Below are 16,991 nucleotides of genomic sequence, written 5' to 3' on the forward strand. Positions count from 1 at the left end.
CAAACATATTCTGATTCTTGAAGTGTGTCTGCATTGCTATGAACTGTCCTCTTCTAACTGCTTTTGCTGCATGTCAGTTGTCTTTTTTTTTTTAATTTTAATTTTTAATATTTATTTATTTATTTTTGAGAGAGAGAGAGAGAGAGAGAGAGAGAGAGAGAGAGAGAGAATATCCCAAGCAGGCTCCGTGCCTTCAGCACAGAGCCCAATGCAGGGCTTGAACCCACGAACTGCGAGATCATGACCTGAGACGACACTGGGAGTCTGACGCTTAACTGGCGGAGGCACCCAGGTGCCCATTTTCAGTTGTGTTTAGGCATTTTTTTTATTTCTTAGATTTCTCTGATATCCCCATGATTGTTCAGTAGCATACTGTTTATTTCCACATTTTTGTGGTTTTTCCAGTTTTCTTCTTAAAATTGATTTCTAGTTTCATACATACCATTGTGGTCAGACTAGGTGCTTGATAGGATTTCAGTCTTCTTTAATTTACTGAGACTTGTTTTGTGGCTTAACGTGTGATCTGTCCTGGAAAATATTCCATGTGCACTTGAGAAGAATGTGTATTCTGTTGCTTTTGGATAGAATGTTCCATATATATCTGTTAAGGACATCTGGTCTAATGTGTTGTTTTAGTTCAGTTTTTTCTTATTGATTTTCTGTGTGGATGATTCATCTTTTGATGCCTACTATTATTGTATTGTTATCAGTTTATTCCTCTAGGTCCATTAATATTTATTTACTATGGTACTCCTATGGTGGAGTGGGTGCATATTTATTTAAAAACGTTATATTTAAAAACGTTATATCTTCTTGCTGGATTGACCTCTTTATCATTATATAATGCCTTTCTTTTTATTGAAGTCTTTGTTTTAAAGTTTATTTTGTCTAGTAAAAGCATAGCTACATCAGCTTTCTTTTCAGTTCATACTTGCATGGACTATCTTTTCCCCTACCTTTACTTTCAGTTTCTGTGTTACTTCTGAAATTAGTCTCTTTAGGCACCATATATATGAGTCTTTTTTTTTAACCCATTCAACTATAATGTACGTTTTGGTTGGAGAATTTAGTCCATTTACATTTATAAAGTAATTATTGGTAGGTATGTACTTATTGCCATTTTGTTAATTGTTTTCTGGCTGTCTTTGTAGTTCCTCTCTGTTCCTCTCTTCTTTCTCTCTCCCCTGTGGTTTGATAACCTTTTTTCGTTTATGTACAGGTTTTTCTTCATTTTTTTGCGTGTATTTACTATAAGTTTTTGCTCTGTGGTTACTGTGAAGTTCACAAATAGCATCTTTATTTATATAATAGTCTGTTTTAAGTTGATGGCAACTTAAATTTGAACACATTCCAAAACTACATTTTTATCCCCCCCACATTTTGTTTTTGATGTCATATTTCATAGGTTTTTATTTTAGGTGTCCCTTAACTCATTATTGTAGTTATAGATATTTTTATTACTTTTGTCTTTTGACCCTCATACTAGCTTTATAAGTGATTAATTCACCACCTTTACTGTATATATTACCTTTCCCAGTGAGATTTTTTACTTTCATGTGTTTTCTTGTCATTAATTAGTGTCATTGCTTTTCACCTTAAAGAAGTTCTTTTAACTTTTTTTTTTTTTTTTTGATAAGGACAGTTTAGTGGTGATGAACTCCTTTAGCTTTTGTTTATCTGAAAAATTCTTAGTTCTTCTGTTTTGAATGATGACCTTGCCAGGTAGAGTATCCTCCTCCCATTCCCCCACCCCCCAGGTTGGGTTTTCTTGGTTGGAAGTTTTTTTCTTTTAGTACTTTAAATATGTCATGTCATTCCCTTCTGGCCTGCAAATTTTCTGCTGAAAATTCTGCTGATAGCCTTACCGGTTTCCTTTGTACATAACAAATTGTTTCTCTCTTGCTGCTTTTAAGGTTCTCTCTTTATCTTTATTTTTATTTATTTATGTTTTTGAGAGAGAGAGAACAAAAGAGGGGGGAAGGGCAAAGGGAAAGGGAGAGCCTCTCTCCCTCTAGTGTGGAGCCTGCTGTGGGGCTTGATCTCCCAACCCTGAGATCATGACCTGAGCTGAAATCAAGAGTCGGATGGATGCTTGATCGACAGAGCCACCCATGCACCCGGCTCTTTATCTTTAACTTCTGTTGTTTTAATTGTAATATTGCTTTGTGTGGATTTCTTTGGGTTTGTTTTGTTTAGAACTCTGGGCTTCTTGGACCTGGATGTCTGTTTCCTTCCCCAGATTGAGGAAGTTTTCAGCCATTATTTCTTCAAATAAGTTTTCTGCTCCTTTGCCTCTCCCTTTTCCTTCTGGGACTCCTATAGTGGGGGTGTTATTACACTTGATGTTATCCCATCTGTCCTTTTACGTATCTTCATTTCCTAAAGTTTCATTTTCTCTTCTGTTTTTCTTTTTCTTTGCTGCTCTGTTTGGGTGGGTCCTGTTGCTTTGTGTTCTAGCTCACAGATTGTTCTTCTGCTTCATCCAGGGTGCTGTTGAACCCCTCCAGTGTATTTTTTAGTTCAGTTCTTGCATTCTTCAGCTCTGTGACTTTTTTTTGGTACCTCCTTTTATTTTCTTTCTCTTTGTTGATGTTCTCACTGTGTTCATCTTTTCTTCTCCCAAGTTTCGTGACCATCTTTATGACCATTACTTTGAACTCTTTATCAGGTAGATTACATATCTGTGTTTCATAAAGATCGTTTTCTGAAGTTTTTGTCTTGTACTTTTGTTTGCAACCCATTCCTGTCTCTTTGTTTTGCCTGAGTTTCTGAGTTCGTTTCTATATATTAGGCAAAACGGCTACATCTCCTAGTATTGATGGAGTGGCCTTCTGTAGGAGATGACCCGGAGGCCCAGAAGTGCGTTCCCCTTGGTCACCAGAGCCAGGCTCTCAAAGGGCATCCCCTGTGTGTTCTGTACATGCCTGCTGGTTGTGGTGGAGCTATGGCTATGGCATTGGAGGTGGTGAAGGAGATGTTTGCCTGGCTGTGGCATAGTTGGGCACTGAAGAGGGGGATACCAACCTCCACTAGCAGGCTAGAGGGAGATTATAAAAACGGTGCCCGCCAGTGCCAGCCTTAGCACGATAGAATGTGATCACAAAAATGGCACCTGCCAACACTCTGTTCTTGGAGAGAGAACCATCAGGTGCCTTCTTCTCTGGAAGTTGCTTTAAGATGAGTAATTCGGTCTCCTTTACATGTGGTCTAGGAACTTTTCAGACTGCTGCTTTTGTGCTAGGTCTCAAGGTGAGTGAGTCTGCCTGCAAGACCTTTAAGAGTGTTTTAATTTTTTTTTAATTACCTACATTTCTATGGTTCTCCTGGATGTAATCTTAGTTGATACAAAGTTCTGAGGGCTTGTCTTTCTGGTGCAGGGCCCACAGGTTGGGGTGCCTGATGTGGGGCACAAACCCCTCACCCTTCTGGAAAAAGTTCCATATTTTTTGAGATCCCTCCCAATTGTGGGTCACTGCCCCTGGGGTGGCATTTTGGCAAGAGCATGTCTGTCTCCACCTCCCTTACCTGTCTCAGTGTGGCCCTTTTATCTTTTGTTGTAGAGGCACTGTTCATCTAGTTTTCACAGAACTTTTTCGGAGGAAATTCTTCCATTTTAGCTGTTGAATTTTGTGTCCATGGGAGGTCAGTTTAGGATCTTCAGGCACTGCCGTCTTGAACCACTTCTCCAAACAAATTCTGAAATAGGGAATCGTGAAACAAGATTGAGATTTTAATCACTATCAAATGAAAATTATGTATCGTCATTATTTTAGAAATCATGAGATTATTCTGTTGAGTCCAGTTTATTGTTTATATAAGCCCAGATCCATATAATCATGGATTTGATGGTTTGACTGATGTTGAATGGGATGCAAATAACTAAGTAGTTTGAGGTTCTCATACTTTTTTCTGGCAGTTCTCTTTGTTTTTTGAAGTGAGTAATTTGAAGTCTGAAAAGACACTGTATAAGTTAATGGTGATACTCATGATTTCAAAGGAAAGTTATTGAGAAACCTTACAGGAAATATTTGCAAAAGTGATACTATTCCAGATTATCAATGAGTAAATGAGAGCCTGTAATAAATAAGCTGTTACGTTAATTGTGAACTACTTTTCTCAGTTCCGAAACAACCAGTGTCCAGCTTACAATATCTGACAGAGGCAATTAAGATAATTTAGAATTTACCGTTTGATTTGTCAAAGTACGTCCAGGAAAGAAGAGCCACTTACTGAGGGTCGTCATGTGTTTCAAGTTCTTCAGTAACAGTGACAGTATACCAAACCATATTTAAGAAGTTAGCTTGAGATCTTACATTACATTACAATTACAATTGTTTTTGGATTTTACACCAGAACTGAGCTCCTTGGTCCTTGTCATTTTGTGGTTTTGTATTGCAAGGTCCAGAGGTTTAAAACTAATAACACCATGAAAAATTCTCCATGAGTCATCCTGTCAGCTGTAGCTTCTGTTTGAGTCTTTCTGATGTAACTAATGTTTTATTGCCAGCTCAGCTAACAACTTTTCATGCTTTGGATCTATATCCTAATAAAAAGGTACAATGGTAGGTCATTTTCAGACTTTTATTTTTTTGTTCTTTCCATAATTTTTGGTTCTTTTAGTGACTTTCAGCCAGGCCAGTCATAAATTGTAGGTGGTGACAGGATCTACGACTGGTGTTTTTTGAAGGGGGAGGAGTGGTAGTGGTCATTACCACTTTTGGTTCTTTGAATCTGACTGTCCAGAGATCTAAAGCTTGAATTAACAGTTTAGCTAAAGTCAGCAGTATGTTCTAAATCCCTATACTTATGGGTACTTATGGGTACAGATGCCCTTTTAGCTGTTTTGTTTGTTATTTTGTGAAAAATGATGTAATAGTAGAGCTAGCTGGTTCGTATTCACGTTGGAGTAATTTCAAATTTAAGTGTTGTACTTTAGGCTATTTCAATCATTTTGTAGAAACAGAGAAGTAAAAAACCTAATTTATATCCAGGACACGGGATGCCTTAATCATTTTGATATTTTAAAGGCGATGTGGAAATAATGCACTCTCTTGCTAAGAAGTGACAGGTATGGTCAGCACAATTTCACAGCCTTAAAAAAAAAATCACTGACCCTACTTGCCATGAAAATTAAAAGTTTTGGTTGTAACCTGATCTTTTCTTTTACCCTGCAGCATCTGGGAAGTTTGTTAACTTGAGTATTGACGTTAATTTTATATAATATGGCTTGGCACGTTAAACCTATGGTTTCATCATTGGCTTTGGATTTTGCATTTCTGTGGATTTTGCTGAACTGAAAGCCTATTTGAATATTGTTAGCCTTTAAGTTTATTTTTCTCCTCGACTTAATTTGTAGTTATGTCTCTAAAGTTCAGGTTTTATTTGCATTTTAACTAATAGCTAATAATCATTAAGTGGTTGTTCTGTGCTAGGCAGTGCTTCTCATCTAATGTTCCTCATTTTCTAATCTAATCCTCAAAACAAATTTGTAAGGTAGGTAGTAGGATTATCATTATTTTACAGATGATTGTTAAAGAGGTTAAGCAACTTGCCCAAGTGCAAGCGCCTTTTCAAACTAGAATGTGAACCTTGTTCTTTGTTTTCTGAGACATCCCTGTTCCTGAGGCCTTGAGATCACACGTGATTTTCATTGCCTATAACTGTGGGAACACTGTATTTTTTGCATTGATATTTGCCATCATTTTATGAGGATTGAGCCTTAGAATTATCTTAGCTGTAACCTATTTTGCAGAGTTCTTTGTCTAGAAACTCTCCTCACTGGCATGAATTCCAATAAACTAGTGCTATATGTCATGGATTCCAAGGTACACAGGCTTTTCACCCTGAATTTTAACACTGCTAAAGTCAGGATGTATCTTACAATGGAATTTTTTGGAATTCTAAATTTAGTAGCTAACATTGTTTGCTAATGAAAACTCGACCACAATCCAACAATGTAGGTAAAATATCCTTAACTTTATTCTCCTCATTTCAGTCATCCCTTATTAAGAACCATCCAGAGTCCCAAATTCTTCATCATTACTAACCCCAAGAAAAAAATATCTACCTTGAAGGAGAGAGAGGGTAGGAATTAAGGTTTGAGTGTGATAATCTCTATTTTTTCTTTTGGGACATTTCTCATAGGAACAGTGTCAAAGGCTAGCTCTTTTCTCACAAAAATCAAAAAAGGAAAAATGACTTCTTATAGGCTCTTCATTATAAGCAAATATGTGAAAACACAAAGTTTGGCGGCCCTTTCCAATTCTTTTTTCATCTACAACAAATTCTGTTTAACAAACTTAAAGGAATATCCCAGTTAGAAAATTATGTATGTGTGTATACATATTATATACTTAAATATGTGTATGTATATATGTATAGTTAAACCTGGCTATAATTAGAAGTTTTACTAGAATAAATATTTATTTGGTTAGGGTTTATGTAATTATCAAATCATAACTCCCTTTATACTGTAATAACACATGGGTGGAGTGTGAAAATAAAAACTTTGGGGAGGCCTCTGTGTGTTGCTACCTGGGGCTTTAATATTAGAGCTCAGAACTTGTAAGAAAGGCATCCTGGACACTTGGGTGACCCAGTCGGTTAACCATCCTTCTCTTGATCTTGGCTCAGGTCATTATCTCACAGGTTCGTGAGTTTGAGCCCTGCATTGGGCTCCTGGCACTGACAGTGCAGAGCCTGCTTGGGATTATCTCTCTCTCCTTCTCTCTCTGCCCCTCCTGCACATGCTCTCTCTCTCAAAATAAATGAATAAACTTAAAAAAACTGGCATCCTGGGGCACCTGGGTGGTTCAGTAGGTTAAGTGTCCAACTTCGGCTCAGGTCATGGTCTCATGGTCCATTGGTTCCAGCCCCACTTTGGGCTCTGTGCTGACAGCTTGGAGCCTGGAGCCTGCTTTGGATTCTGCGTCTCCCTCTCTCTCTGCCTGTCCCCCAGTTGTGCTCTGACTGTCTCTCTCTCTTTCTCTCTCAAAAATAAATAAACGTTAAAAAAAAAAAGAAAGAAAGGCATCCCGAAGTCAAGTGAGTCAATGTAATTATAAGCTTGAGGCCCTTGGTTAGGATTTGTGGCGTATGAGTGTGCTTGCTATATAGGTTATCAAAAGTAAGGGCATCTAGTTGCCTTATCCCAGTGGCTCAAATTTTGACAACCCTTTCCTATTTATTTATTTATTTTTTAAGTTTATTTATTTGTTTTGAGAAAGAGAGCACATGCACAAGTGGGGGTGGGGGTGGGAGGAGAGAGAGAGAGAGAGAGAGAGAGAGAGAGAGAGAGAGAATCCTAAGGAGGCTCTGCACTGTCAGCGCAGAGCCTGATGTGTGGCTCAAACTCATGAACTGAGTCATGACCTGAGCTGAAATCAAGAGTCAGAAACTTAACCACCTGAGCCACCCAGGCACCCCAGTTTCCTTTTTAAATTATGGTTCTTCATATTAGTACTTGGACTTTGTCTTACATCTGGAAGAATACATACACGTGTATGTAAATAAGCACAAACATGTTCATTGTTGGCTAAATGCCCAAGTCATCAATATGGTATTTTCAAAAGCCAGGTACAGTTTGATTAAGTACATTAATATAATGTCTTCATTCAACTATAGCTCTTTTACATAAATATCGAACTAGAGGAGATTGTCAGTTTTATTATGCTTGGGTTACAGAATGGACAAGGACTTGAAAATAGAGGATTTTGTGCGGAACCGTTTCATCAGCCTGGTGTCGGGCTAACTGCAATTTAGTGATTAGAGAAAAATTATTGTGATTTAAAAATGTTTGTTCTTCATCTGTGCTTTAAGAATTTAGTAAGTAGATTGTGGTAAGCAAATTTTCCTGTACAGTAGTCCTTGTTCATCTTTTCATTCCATTTTTATCTTCTTTCCCCTCCTCTTCCATTCCCTAGTAAGAGAAAACTGCTCAGGAAGCTGGTTTTCAATCGGTAGTCTGGGAACTTCCGGGATTCTTTACCAGAATCTCCCTGGATGTTGCAGTCAGCCCCTGACGCAAGCGGCCATTGTTTTGGGGTAGGAGTTTCTGTAATGGCTATCAGGAAGAGTGGCTGAGGTTGCTAACTGCAGGTATTATCCTTTGCAGAAACTCAGCTGGGAATTCTTTCCTGCCAACTTTTATATTTGTTTCCAAATTAAAAAACATTCCCACCTCCCCACTTCCCCAACAAGTAGGGATGGACTTCTTAGGAACTATTTCTAAAAGTCTGATAATCGTTTGTAATTGGTACATTCAGTAGAGCAATGTGCTCTTTACCCCAGAACCCCTTTTCCCTGACTTTGTTGTGAGTTAACGTGCACTTATCACGGAAGTTTTTAGATTCTTTGTCTTTTTCTTTGGATCAATTTTGGCTTATGTGGGAGTTAAAGAAAATTGTAATTAAACTTTTATGTTAGAGGGTTTTTTCTTTTTTTAACTAAACTATCTCCATGACAAATAAAAGTCATTCGAATGTCATTGTTTTGTTTTGTTTTTCTTACTGTGTTTACTAATAACCTTTTTTAAAAAAAATTTTATGGCTATTCTTAAGAAAGCCTGTTTTTATTACGCAGGCTAAATAGTCTTTACGTAAAATGCCATAGGTTGAGGTGATTTCTGAAAGGACAGACCTGAAAAGGAGAATGGGAAGAAATTTGGGAACACTTAGAGACTTAGTGTTTATATGTAACATCAAATTCTTATCAGGAAACCCCAATAATATTTCTTTAAAAAAGACAACCGGGAGGAAATGCAGTAGTTCTTTATAGCTTATAGAACTGCAAGAAGAAAAGATGTAACCTTTGTTTTCTACTTTTGGAACATATTCTTAATAACTGATAATCCTGCGATGGTATTTTCTCTAGATTTCTGTTATAAATGCCAAACGTAAATAAACAAGAATTGTGATTTGATTATGATCAAAGGGTAGTAGATGCAGATCAACAGAGCAGTAATCAGCACCCAGATATCTTGTGAGGGTTGGGGAGGGGGTGACGGAAGGGAGGAAACTTTCTCTGCCAGGGAAACGAGGTAGAATATTTTAACGGTAAGATATTTCTCTTTACCTCAGTCTTTTTAACCTGTAAAATGGAAATAATAATAATAATATGTATATGTATATATAAGTATATAAGGATTAAATGAGATAGTACATGTTAACAGTTTAGAATAGTGCTGAGCACTTAATATTTAGATTTTAGTGACAGCTCCTAGCACCTGAAATTTAAGATTTAACAAAGGAGTTAAGATATTAAAAAAATAGAATCTAGCTTTTTTGTCTGCCTGTTTGTTGAATCTTGCTTTGGGAAAGTTAATGTAAGATTTAAATCTCTTATTCTGGTTTAATAGAATGAATAAATTGAATAACAGTCTTACCAGTGAGATAACTACATTTAACCCATTTTTTTTTCTTTCCTTTGTTTCAGGTTTCCCCTCAAAAAACCTATAAGGTAAGTTGTTCAGTTGCCCTTCATATGTTCAGGTTAACTCTTAATTAGAAGCATTCCTTCGAAATTATGGTGGATTTTTGTGGCTTTTGAAAATGTGGATTTTTTATATTAAGTAGTTTAAAATATCAAAATGTTTTACAAATTTAAAATATAACAGGTGTTGCATATTTTTTCTGGAGAGAGCATTGTTTTGATAACATTTTCAATGTTTTTAATATAAGCATTTTAAAAGTTTGTTCAAATCGATAGTTAAGGTCACTCCCTATGCAGAGATTTAATTTTAAAATCTATTGTGACTGTTTTCAGTTGTGAGTAGCTTGGGGAGTGCAAATGGATTGCCAGTTTTTGATGTGTTTTATCACTTGGGTAACTACAGCTGCCTTTAGTTAATGAACTTTGGCAAACTGAATCAGTCTTAATTACTTTAAGCCAGTAAAGGGAAAAATCCAGAGTGGTCAAATATGCCTGTGCCCACATCCATATCTCCATATGTATTCATACCCTGGGATTAAATGCCTTTTCCTCAGTACTTGTTCTTCAACATCTCTTTCTCATCCTGGTTGTTGTGAATATTATTTACAACGTAGGTAGTATATCATTCCTAACTATTATACTACTTTTGTCATTTTTAGTGACAGTGTGGTCCAGGATACCAATGCTGATCTTGACATTTCAGTTAATTAGTAGTGTATGTGCTACTGTGAGGGTCTTATCTGCTGCCCAGCCACTATTTGATCACTGTAGTTGGGTAGGCCATAGGAAAAATAATAGTTCTAGTGTCAACTGGGCCTGCCTGACTTCTGTAGCTAGAGCTATAGTGAGGCTTGCCTAAGATTTTTTTTTTTTTAACTTTTCTCATCCATGTTATATTTACACAGTGATTTTGAACCTGATCATAGTATATGTAGAGTCTGGTCGAGGAATGTGTTTAATTATTTTCAGGCACTGTTTTCTTACCTGTTCGGTGGAAATAATAGTAACTTGTGAAAACCACTGAAAGAATTTGTTTCTAAGAATAAAATAGACTTCATGCTAAATACTACTTTTATTATTTTTAAGCACTTTATATAACCAAATAAATAGACTCTTTATTACACATAGCACAGACTGAATTTAAAACTTCTTGAAAAACATGCGTTAGAGAGATTTATGAGACTGTATAGGGTAAACTGATCAGCAATTTTTAAATTAAGTTTTTATTCTGTTGATTTGCTTGTAGTAAATATTTGATTGCTTTACTTTAATTTAGGCATGGAAGTATTTTGAACCGAGAGTCACCAACAGATAAGAAGCAGAAAGTTGAGCGCAGTGCATCACATGATTTTGATCCCACAGGTAAAACACCATTTTTCCAAAGACTTTTGAGAGTAATGAAGTTCAGACTAATACAGCTTAAGCTGTAGAACTACCTGAAACACCAGGAGTTACTGTTTGGTCTGTTCAGGACTCTCCTTCCTCCTCAGTGATGTAATATAAAACCTGTGCATTCAGGAGGAGTTGCATGCGTTTTTAACACTCAACACTATGGATTCCACTATGGAAGCATCATTGTAGAGTGTGATTTTTAAAAAAATAATCATGAGAAGAGAAATAGTTATTATATCATAATTAGAGATTCCAGTCAGACCAAGGACTTAGTGTTAAAATGAATCATAAGTATGAACAGTAGTAATTCATGAAATCAAAGCAGTAACAACTACAGATTTCTGTAGTTATTTAAAAATTCATGTGTGATTGTGGTAAATTGGAGTATTAGATAAAATCCAACTTCAAAAATTAATGATCGTACGATTTTAGAGTAAGCGAATGAATAGAGATCCCTTTTTCTTCAGTCAAGTATTCTGAGCTTAGAGAGTCTTAAGTAATGTTGATCTTTCCTAAAGTTTTCATGCTAGTAGACTTCTGATTATTAAATTCTTAATTTTATACATACAGATTGAACTCCTTTTGTAAAATACGGTCTTTTGTTTTCTCCTTATAAACTCTCTCAGTATTTAATTTATAAAAAAATGCTTGATAATTTTGCTTTTGTCATTTGAAACTGATTTGTGTTCTCTGTGCTCATAACAATTTTACTCAGTTGTATGTTCCTATGACAAAAGATAAAGTAAATGAATGCTAGGGTCTTAGATACACAAATAAAATATCTTTTTAGATATTTTTGTTTATAAATACGATTTTTAATTTTTAAAAGTATATTTTTGGTGTCTAATATTTCATATTCTTAGTATAAACTGTTATTTTGAAAAAATATTATCATCTAGACAGGGAAGAATAGGAAGTGAATAGCTAATAATTTACTTGCATCTTGAGTAGTAGGTAAAAATGAAGTCCCGATCATCAATTTAGGCTTTGTGGTGGGGTATAACTTGTGGATTTCTATTAAAAGATAATTATTTCTGATACCTAACTTTGACATCATGAGGCTCAGTGGCTTTTATTTGTTTATATGATTAGTTACTGTCTTGCTAATGAGTTTCTGCCCAAGTGCACCCAAATAGTCTAGTCTTGTTAGAATGACTTACTCTGTATTGTTCACCTGTGATGTGCTGTCTCCAAAGACAGATTTAGCGGAGGGGATGCAGTGCTTCAAAATGAGATTATCACAGCTTTTGGTGCTTTTGCCATCTCTACGATCGTCAGATGATACATTTTGTAGACTATTCATGTGTTGTTTTGTTTGAACATATTTTTATTGCACTATCTTTTCTTCGATAAATCTTTAAAATATGTCATTACCTGTGCTGTTCGTGACTGTTCTAAGTGCTATCACCTGTGATGTTCATACTTTGTGTTTGCACGATTTAACTTGATCATGATTCATTCTTTTCCCCCCCATGAATTTTTCCCCTTACATTGGTCTCCATATTTTCTATATCTCTCTCCTTTTCTCCCGCTCTTGTGCAGATAGCTCCTCCAAGAAGACAAAGTCTAGTTCAGAGGAGAGTAGATCCGAGATATATGGTAAGCTAATGTAGCTGATTCAGCCTTGCACCTTTGGAGCTTGCTTCATGCTGTTTCCTTTTTTTTTTTTTTTAAATAACTGCAGCCTTCCTTGTGTCTGCTCTGCATGGCATGACCTACTGCAGGGAAAGGGAGCCGGGGTTTTAATGTGGCTGCAACTGGGAAGCTTAAGGTTGCTAGAAACTAACATTGTAGAGTAAGGGTAGGCCACATGACCCATCTTCTCTTCCATCTTGTGGATGATGGGAAAGTGATGATGTCTGATAGGTTTGAGTCAGCCTCCTCCATGCAACATGGATGGGCTTTGAATTCTTGTCATCTTCTTCCCGTGTCCCATTTGCGGAGATTGGATCATGTAGAATTTCATGGCACCAGTCTTTCCCTCTAAGTATAGCACTGGTGTGATTCAGAGGTGTTAGCAGTTCTCTGGAATTCTTATTTGATTTTTTTATTTGTTTTTAATTGCCTTCATTATCTGAAAATGCTGTTCGTGTATGATTAATCCACAACAGCAAAAATACCTTAAGTATTTTATTTCTGTGGCTTGAAGAATTTGTTTACGCCTTTTATAAGTTTCCCTGAAGCTTATTCTGAATGGGAAAATTTCAAAATGGTACCTTTTAAAGGTATTTTTCACAAAGAGCAGGTTTAATCTGAATGGTTAACGTTTTGCAACAGAAGATTGAAACACTAATATTTCTAGACTGTGTCCTGTCTTCCAAAGAGAATATAAACCATGTTTGTGAAGTTCATATGTGTTTTTCCCTTTCCTCTGCACAGTGTTCCCTGCCGTCCTCTTCCCTTGTTTTGGCATCCAGTTCGTTTTTTGAGAAAAGTGAATAGGAGAAGCACTGCTTGGAGCCAAGACTTTTAAAATAGCTGAAAGACTAATAAGTTACTTCTTTTTATGAAGATTCCAAATTTGTCCTCAAAGGAGAACCAGGTCTTCTCTAAAAGAACAAAAAGTCTATCAAACGGAAGTTCGCCCAGATGTAGCTGTTTCCTAGCTTGACATACATGAAAGGAAACAAATATATGAGAATGCCCCTCCCCCCTGTAAGACATTTTGTAATTTGTATTTCCTGACACTTGAGCCCACAGTGTCACATACTTTTTAATATTACGAGGCTTCAGTGTTTGGTTATAAACCAGTTAATGCTTCTCTGTGGGATAAATACGGTTCTTTGCTTTGGTTTTTGTGACCAGTACCTTTTTCGTGCAGTGAAACCTTTTACAGTAGTTCAAGATGAAATGTGCACCGTGCTGTATGGCATGGCAGGTTTGTGTTTTCCCTCCCTTCCAAAGTATTTGGCTTCTCATAAGTAAGAAATAGCTTCCGAATTTCTCGAGACTCCGTCTTTCTGTTCTTCATAAAGAGCTTCCTATGGTTTATCCTCTCCTTAGGAATGTGAACACCATCTTTACGGCCCCCTTCTTTTCCAGTAGCCTTTGCAGTGTTGTATTTCACCTCCCCACCATTTTCCTAGATCTGTGGTATGTATGCAAAAGCTTGCTGTTTGATTTGGATGTTAATATTTCAGTGATAGGAATATCAATGCTAGTTCAGGCATGCCATTCGCTTGTTAGTAATAGAAACATTTAAAGTGGTAATGGGGAAACAAGGTGTGGCTTCTTTGTATGTTTGTTTCTTGAAAACCCTCGAAATACCTTTTCTGGAAGGAACTGAGCCGTGAGTCTTTAAAAAGCACTTATAAAAGGGATGAGTTGATCGGAACAGAGTTAGCATACTAACTTAAATCTCTTTGACATTACAAATATTTTATCACCTGTGTGAATGGACTCCTTCAGACTTGGTGCAGTTAGCACAGTTGGAAAGGAATCTCTAGGGAGTCCAGAAAAGCTTGGAAATACTGAAATATGATGGACTAGAATTGTAGCAACTGCTGACATTGCTTTAGTGTCGGGTCTCTTAACAAGCCCACTTCTAACTTTTGAGATTATATATGGTCTTGGGGTAAAATTCATTAGCTCACTACTTAGACGAATGCTAGTTCTTTGCTTACAAATTACTTATTTTGAACTCTCTTGGCTATTTTTAGAGCTACTTTGTGAGGTAGATTTACTTTGCTCATTTTAAAAGGAAACCAAATGTTTGTTTTGTATGGACTTCTTTTGTTAGGTTTCTGCCTGGTGCAGTAGGTCAGTACTTATTCCATTTCTCCTTATTTTTCCTTCTGCACCTTTTGGAGTCCGTTGATCATGAGCAGATCGTGTTTCTGATTTGCAATTTTAATTATACTTAATTTTGTCTTTTTCTCACTACTATCGTAATGGAAAATTCTGTGGATTTTTGTGGGATATGAGAGAAGGGCAAGGGAATTTTGAGTTTGCAGCTTCTTCCTACCTTCTGTCTTGTTTCATGAAGAGATTCCAGCTGATAGTATTATGTACCAGAAATTAACCCATGTCTTTTTGAAGCTGTCTTAATCTGCTGGGACTACTATAACAAAATACTAGAGACTTGGCTTAAATAACAGAGATGTATTTTCTTGAAGTTTTGGACGCTTGAAGTATGAGACCAGGGTGCCAGATTCTGGTGAGCTCTCTTTCCTGGCTTGCAGATGGCCACCTTTGGCTTTGTGCTCACATGGCCCTTCTTTGGTGTGAGCTCACGTAGAGAGAGAACAATCTCTCTGGTGTCTCTTCTTCTAAGGACGCGAGTCTCATCATGAGGGCCCCACTCTCTTGACCTCATCTCATTCTGATTACCTCCCAAAGGCCCATCTGCAAATACCATTACGTTAGGGGTTAGGGCTCAGCATATGAATTGGGGGGGGGGGGGGACACAAGCAGCAGTCCGTAACAGAGACAAACTATTAGTACTTGAACTGTCCTGGTTGGATACTTCAGAGTGTATTTTTTAAAAATTCTTATTTTTTTTAAATTCAGCTTCTTCAGATTCATAAATATAAAAGTCCTTGGTTTGACTCTTACTCTCACCAAGTTATTATTCTTTCTGCTTTCTTCTTTAGCCTGACAAAGAGCATTCTACAACATGAACCTTCTATTTTCTTATAAGTCATTCACTTCTTAACCTCTTGAAATCTGACCTCTGAACACATACTATCTGGAAGGTGAACCAGAAGATCCTTAACAATCAGTAAACTTTTTCTCAGTTCTCACCTTCCTCTGAACAATTTGGCAGTGCTGATGCCCTTTTTTTTTTCATTTCCATGGTATTGCATTAATCTGGTCCTTTTCTGTCTGCAATTGTTTTGACTTTTCTTTACTTGATTGCTTTTTCCCTCTTATAAATGTAGGCATGGTCCACTTTTCTGTCCTTGATCTTTTCTCCTGTTTCCAGTCTTCTATTTTTAACCATTTCCTGAATACTTTCACTCTAACCATCCTTCAATTTTTTTTTTTAATGTTTATTTTTGAGAGAGACACACAGAGTGCAGCAGGGGAGGGGCAGAGAGAGAGAGAGAGAGAGAGAGAGAGAGAGACAGACAGACAGAATCCAAAACAGGCTCCAGGCTCTCAGCTGTTAGCATAGAGCCTGATGTAGGGCTCGAACCCACAACTCGTGAGATCGTGACCTGAGCTGAAGCCAGACGTTTAACCAACCGAGCAACCCAGGTGCCCCTAACTATCCTTCAAATTCGGAATGGCCAATGTGGGATTCATCATTGTTCCCAGTGGCCAGAAATCAGACTTTCTTTTGATTTCCCTGATTCTTTTCATGGTACTGCCATTCTTCCATTCACCTAGTCTCATTTTCTTGAAGTTACCTTTGACTTCCCTCTTTCCCCTGTCCTCGGTAGTCCACTATTTGCCAAGTCCCATTGATTCTACCCTCACGTTATTTTTCAGCCCTCACTCGGTTCTGTTACCACCGCTTTGTTCAGTTTTCCATCACAACATAAGACTATTCTCGTAGACTCGTAACTTTGTTTCACATTGATTCACTTCCTTTTCTCCATTCTACTCTTTCTGTTAGTACTACTAAAGTAAGGATTTGGTCATTCACTCACTTACTAGGAGAGTACAGATAGTTTAGATATGCTGTAATTTGTTTCCAGTTTATCATTCTGCCCTAATCACCTACTGTTAACTTACTTCTACTATCACTCACCTAGAGATACCAGCCCCTCCTCCAAAGTTTCACTTTCCAAACATAGCTTGGTATTCTTTTTTTGCTCATGCCATTCCCATTGTCTTGAACGGTTTACCTCCTTTTAACTCTCCTTCCTACAAGGCGCCATTCAAATACTACCTCCAACATAGGGCTTTCCTAGGTCCACCCCACTCCTCTGTTGTCTGACCTTCGACATCCTGCTTTGTGTCTACTGTTTTGACTGTCTTGTTATTATTTATCTTTATCTGTGCATCTCCCGTAGTGCCTGACACGGGGGGGGGGGGGGGGGGGGCACACATCAAGTGAGTTATGAATGAGTGATTATTGATATTGGAATAAAGTATTTTAGTAAAGAGAATCGATAGAACAAAATGGTAGCTCACCTTGATTGGATCTTTCTTGTCTTCAGAAAAATTTTAAGGTAGAAGAAAATTTAACTTAGAAAAGAGCCTCGTTGCTAGTAATAGTCTAA

General features: G+C 37.1%; 1 protein-coding gene across 9 annotated transcripts in view; it reads left to right on the plus strand.

Annotated features, from left to right (window-relative positions):
* The window catches only part of ARHGEF12 (Rho guanine nucleotide exchange factor 12), a 148,117-nt gene that overhangs the window by 62,172 nt on the left and 68,954 nt on the right, over positions 1–16,991 (plus strand). For 4 of the 9 annotated variants that reach the window (XM_042906887.1, XM_042906890.1, XM_042906889.1 and 1 more), the window contains exons 2-4: positions 9,433–9,456; positions 10,706–10,791; positions 12,364–12,420. In XM_042906887.1, the coding sequence (XP_042762821.1) occupies positions 9,433–9,456; positions 10,706–10,791; positions 12,364–12,420 (167 nt within the window). Of the gene's footprint in view, positions 1–7,922; positions 8,044–9,432; positions 9,457–10,705; positions 10,792–12,363; positions 12,421–16,991 lie in introns of all 9 variants that reach the window. The other 5 variants (XM_042906888.1, XM_042906882.1, XM_042906883.1 and 2 more) reach the window with 2 other exon arrangements.

Source organism: Panthera leo, chromosome D1 (genome assembly GCF_018350215.1).
Source record: "Panthera leo isolate Ple1 chromosome D1, P.leo_Ple1_pat1.1, whole genome shotgun sequence".
NCBI lineage: Eukaryota > Metazoa > Chordata > Mammalia > Carnivora > Felidae > Panthera > Panthera leo.